Consider the following 4747-nt stretch of genomic DNA (forward strand, 5'->3'; position numbering starts at 1 on the left):
CCCCCCCCCCCCCCCAATCATTGCTTTCTAGTAATGAGTGGTGAACCCTTGGAAGGGGCACTCGCTACTGGGAGGTGAAATTGGCAGAGCAATACCAACAATCTGTATATAAAAGCAGGACATTTCATTATGCATTTCTCAATTTCATTTTGCAAAAACATTGAATAAGAGCAGTCTTTTTGTGCAGCCATTTCAGTTCCAGCCTACTAGAATCTAATGTTTAGGTAGGATGACACTGTAGAATGAAGCAAAGCTATAATGGAGAAAGGGTTTTGTTTCATAAGAAGGGAACCATACAATATAAACCAGCATGCAGCTGACTTAACCTTTAGTAATTACTAGCAAAACATGACAAAAGTAGTGATAAAAATAAAAGATTAGATGTAAATTTTACATCTGAAAATTTAGAAGTTTTCTCTGACGTGAAACTCTTGTAAGCAGAAAATAAAGGCAGATGAAGGAAACAAATTTTTTTTATCACAGATTTTTTTACAGACTCTTTGCTCTCTCCTCAAAATTTTTTCCAAGTTGCTTAATTTCCCATCTGTCCCCTGGATATTAAATTATGAGACAGCAGACATAGGTTAGGAATGTAATAATGTTATCTTGGCCTATTATTGTATCGTCAAACCTGACCATTTTTAAAAATCGGGGTATTTTTTTCATTTTATACTCTGTTTCTTCTGATTTATGTCTTTCTAATGTATTTGAAAAGAATGGTATATAATGTTCCTGTAATAATACCTTCTATTCAGTTGTAGCTATTCAGTTCTACCGTCTACGTTATTCAGCGGTCTTCTAACAATTTCATTTTCTTTTCCTAGGTATAAGAAAAACCTTAAAGCACTCTATGTTGTACATCCAACCAACTTCATAAAAATTCTGTGGAATATATTCAAACCTCTTATAAGGTACTTGACAGTTTATTCAGCACATTTTCCTGTTTAGTTTAAGGATGATTTGTTCTCTAATAAGTTGCTTTTAGAAAGGCTTGAGGTAAAATATGTCAGATAAGAGCACAATACCCATTTAAACTGTCTTGAGCTAATGAGTAAGGTGAGCTTAAGCTTGGGTATAAATAATAGGGTAGAGTTCTTTCTAAGAAAAGGGAGTCGCGCTTCGTAGTAGTTTTGCTGGTATGTTGAAGTAAATATCACTTAAAATAATAGGTATTCTGTGGACCATGAATGACTTTTTTTTTTTCTTCTGTTTGACAGCACTTAGCACAATAGAGCTGTGTCTGTGACTGGAGTTACTAGGTGGTATGGTAATGGTTAACCTTCAGTCTGATCTCAAGTGCTGAGATGAATAGCAATAACTCTGCTTGTGAATTCAAAGTTAATGGATAAGCCCTGAAGTGCCCATATGAATTTGAGATGGAGGGTATAATAGGGAAGGTAGATGTATTTTACTGGTGCGTTCTTTTCCTTTGCATAGTATAAATTGATGCTACCTACAAGGAACCAGCAGCAATGGGTAGATACTGCTAAGTGCTAGGATGGTTGGGCTTTCTTAGTTTCTGCTCCTGAACTTCTGTCACTTTCAAAATAATTCTAACATTTTGCAGATTATATTATGGTGTCCTCAGGGCTGGAAGATGAAAACAGCTTATCTTGAGAAGCCGTAATGAACTAACTAAAAATGTCTACTACAGTAACTTGCAATTGATTCAATTTCGGACTGGTAGAAAGCTAATTGATTAGACAGAGGAAGTTTAACTTCTAGACAGATCAGAACATGTAAGCAGCATGTGAAAATAAAGAAGTGGTTACAGCAAAAATCATTCCGGAATATGCTGTTCTTGAAACAAGAAGACTAACTATAGATATTTATTTTAATCAACAGTAAGATGAATGCCAGAGATGCAGGACATAGAACAATGGTGAGAAAAGCATGACAGAAGCAGGATGTCCAGTAGATGATGGTGCCTCAGGAATGGGGATGGATTTTTTTTTTTCTCCCTGCCTTGCTTTCTTAGGAAATCACACACACGCTCCCCCCACGCAAAAAAAAAAAACAAACAACCAAAACCAAAAACAAACCACCAACCCAAAAACCAACAAAAGACCCCAAACCAACAGTAAACCCAGAAAAACTCTTGATGGACATAACAACACTAAGGTGAAAATGACTTTTTTCTCAGAGGCTCCAGAGAGCATCTTAGGAATAATTCCAGGCAGGTGGCTTTGGGACACGGGGATTTTAGTCCATACATGTTAATGCAGTCAGTGTAGCCACTACTGGACAACAGCTGTGGTGTTTGACTTAGACTAATAATTGTCTGCTAATTCTTACAGAAGAAAGAAGTTTGCAGTTACCTGGTCCAAATACTCATTTTCCTTGGATCTCACTATGTCTCTGTAAATGAGTCCTTTTTTTTTTTTTCTTAGAGCAGTGTGATACGCTGGCAATTAAATCCTTGTTTACTTTGAATGTGAAAATGGGTGATGTTGATAAGCTTAAGCATTCACACCTAGCATAGAAAATTCAAACCAAGGCTTGTCATCTAAGATGCAGTATCATCTTGGCCTTCTGAACATCCTGCTTTCATCAGGATTGGCTGTTCCTGTTTGTACTTGGCTTTTGCCCCTGTGTACTGGATGCTTGTTTCGAGTCTAATTTACTAATGCTCTCTTTTGTTCAAATATGTGACCAGCAGAAACAAAGCTATTTGTACACTGCGACTGACAAAATAATTGAAAGTGTGAGTAAACTCTGAAGAAGTCCGTAAGTCAGAATGCAGGAATTAGTTAAAAAAAACTTTTTACTCCTTAAAATAGTTTAATTGCCAAATGCTGACGTGCATTTGTGCTATGGATTGACTCAAGTTTGGGTTTGTCAAGTAAGGGAAAATGTAAGAATATAATTTTATAACTGAAGTGTGAAAGTACCCACATAAAATTTGCCTAAATTATACTGTCATTGAAGACTTATTAACTGATTTCTGGTAGTTAATTTACTAGAATAATACGATTTTAAAACTTGTTCACAGTTCCTTTTCCTTCCAGTTTAGAATAATCTTATTTTAGCAGATCATGCTGTTATTTAAGTGTCAATATTAAATCAAGGTTCAGAAAAAGAAGGGAGGAAAAATCCTCTGTACTTTGTTTCCTAGGTTTGCTAAATTATAGCCCAGACTTCTTTGTAGATAGTGTTTCCAATCAAAATAGCAGATGTAAAATAAATTTCATTACCAAGAAACAGGAATTCATTTTTCAGAGGTCTGTTCGTACATTTGGTACCTGTTAGGATATAGTCTTAAGTACTTTCACATGAACAATGTGTTTGCTAAGAACTGGACAAATGATGGAGTAATTAGAGTAAAGAACAAAAGTAGTAATTATTTTGGCATACTTGTATTTGAAAGTATTTAAGAAAATGTAGGTACTTGTAAGTTTTCAAGCTCCAGAAGTTGATTAATCTCCTTTCCAATCCCAAAAGTGATGAGCAAGAAGATAATGTAAGTCAAATGTATTTTCTCCAAATAAAAGCAGCACTTTTCTGTGTGTGAGCCTAACAGAAGCCACCACCTGTTATGAAAGTAATACACGTTTAGTGGCGTTGGTGATGCGGCATTTTGAAGGCACAGCAATAATTCCTAATTGCCCGCAACTTACATTTAAGTTATGTGTTCTGAGACGTGCTGTATTACTGGAGATGATTAGTTCCTGTGCTAGCCCCTGTGGCTCAGTTAAGATGTTGAAATCACAGGCTGTTTTTGATAAGAGACATACTGAAGAGCTCTGAAGTTGTATGCACACAGACTGATAGCCATCAGCTTGCCTGTTAGCAAAGTTTAGCTCATTTCAATTAAAAGCTTCTAAAATGTGGAAGTGACGTACATTTGTACCATCTTCCACTAGAGGGAGTGCGTGTATGTGTATTTGACAATCTAGAGATAATTCATTAATGTGAGAGAGTTTTACCTCCAGTTTTGTTATCAAAGTAAAATACAGCAAAGTACACTTTTTATCATAAACAACTTATTTTGTGTGTCACTTCATTACAGGACAGATATTTTGTATTGCAAAGAAATACAAAATTATTTCAGACCATGTGTAGATATGTGCTGCTGAACTTTGTTTGAATACTTCAGTGTGTAAAGTAGTGTATTGGGGCTGAAACTCCAGACCGAACTAGTGATACTTGGTGTACAACTCACAGAAAAACCTTATTGTTCAGATGTTTCCTAGAAACCATCCAGACCTTTTCAAAATAGATAAAGCTGATGGCCCCCCACTTCAAGGCTATGCACTATCCACGCTTTGAAAATCTTGCCTGTCTCTTACTACTTTATAATTTGTGTCTACAGTCCCGTTATTTTGTCTTTTAGCAGGGAGGAATACCTGAATAGCAAATGTTCCGTTGGCCATGTAACATTTTCTCCAAAGTCAACAGTCCCTTCAGGGAGTTTCTACTGCCGTGTGAAACCTGGTTTTCAGTGGCTTTTAAAGGAGTGCTTTTTATACCTATGCAAAGCACAAAACATTCAGATCAGATGGAAGTCAGTTATTTCTATTCAAATCAGACTCTCAGGCATGCATTGTATATGTTTGATCATAAGAAATGAAATGCATCTTATGTCTCCTGCTGCTTCAATTACAGTCTGATTTTGATTTGCATCAGGACTCGCATTTTTGTAATAGAAACTAAACCCTTTGTAAATATTCCTCTCCTGCTGGTTTTATACATCTTTGTGGGGGGGGTTTCAGTTGGATTTTTTTTTTTTTTTTTTTTTTTCCCTTTT

General features: G+C 36.0%; 1 protein-coding gene across 1 annotated transcript in view; it reads left to right on the top strand.

Moving 5' to 3' along the window:
- The window catches only part of ARHGAP8 (Rho GTPase activating protein 8), a 46588-nt gene that overhangs the window by 11801 nt on the left and 30040 nt on the right, over nucleotides 1-4747 (top strand). Inside the window, exon 5 of the mRNA XM_010136649.1 lies at nucleotides 825-911. Within this exon, the coding sequence (XP_010134951.1) occupies nucleotides 825-911 (87 nt within the window). The remainder of the gene's footprint in view (nucleotides 1-824; nucleotides 912-4747) is intronic.

This window comes from Buceros rhinoceros, unplaced genomic scaffold (genome assembly GCF_000710305.1).
Source record: "Buceros rhinoceros silvestris isolate BGI_N320 unplaced genomic scaffold, ASM71030v1 scaffold1295, whole genome shotgun sequence".
NCBI classification, from domain to species: Eukaryota; Metazoa; Chordata; class Aves; order Bucerotiformes; family Bucerotidae; genus Buceros; species Buceros rhinoceros.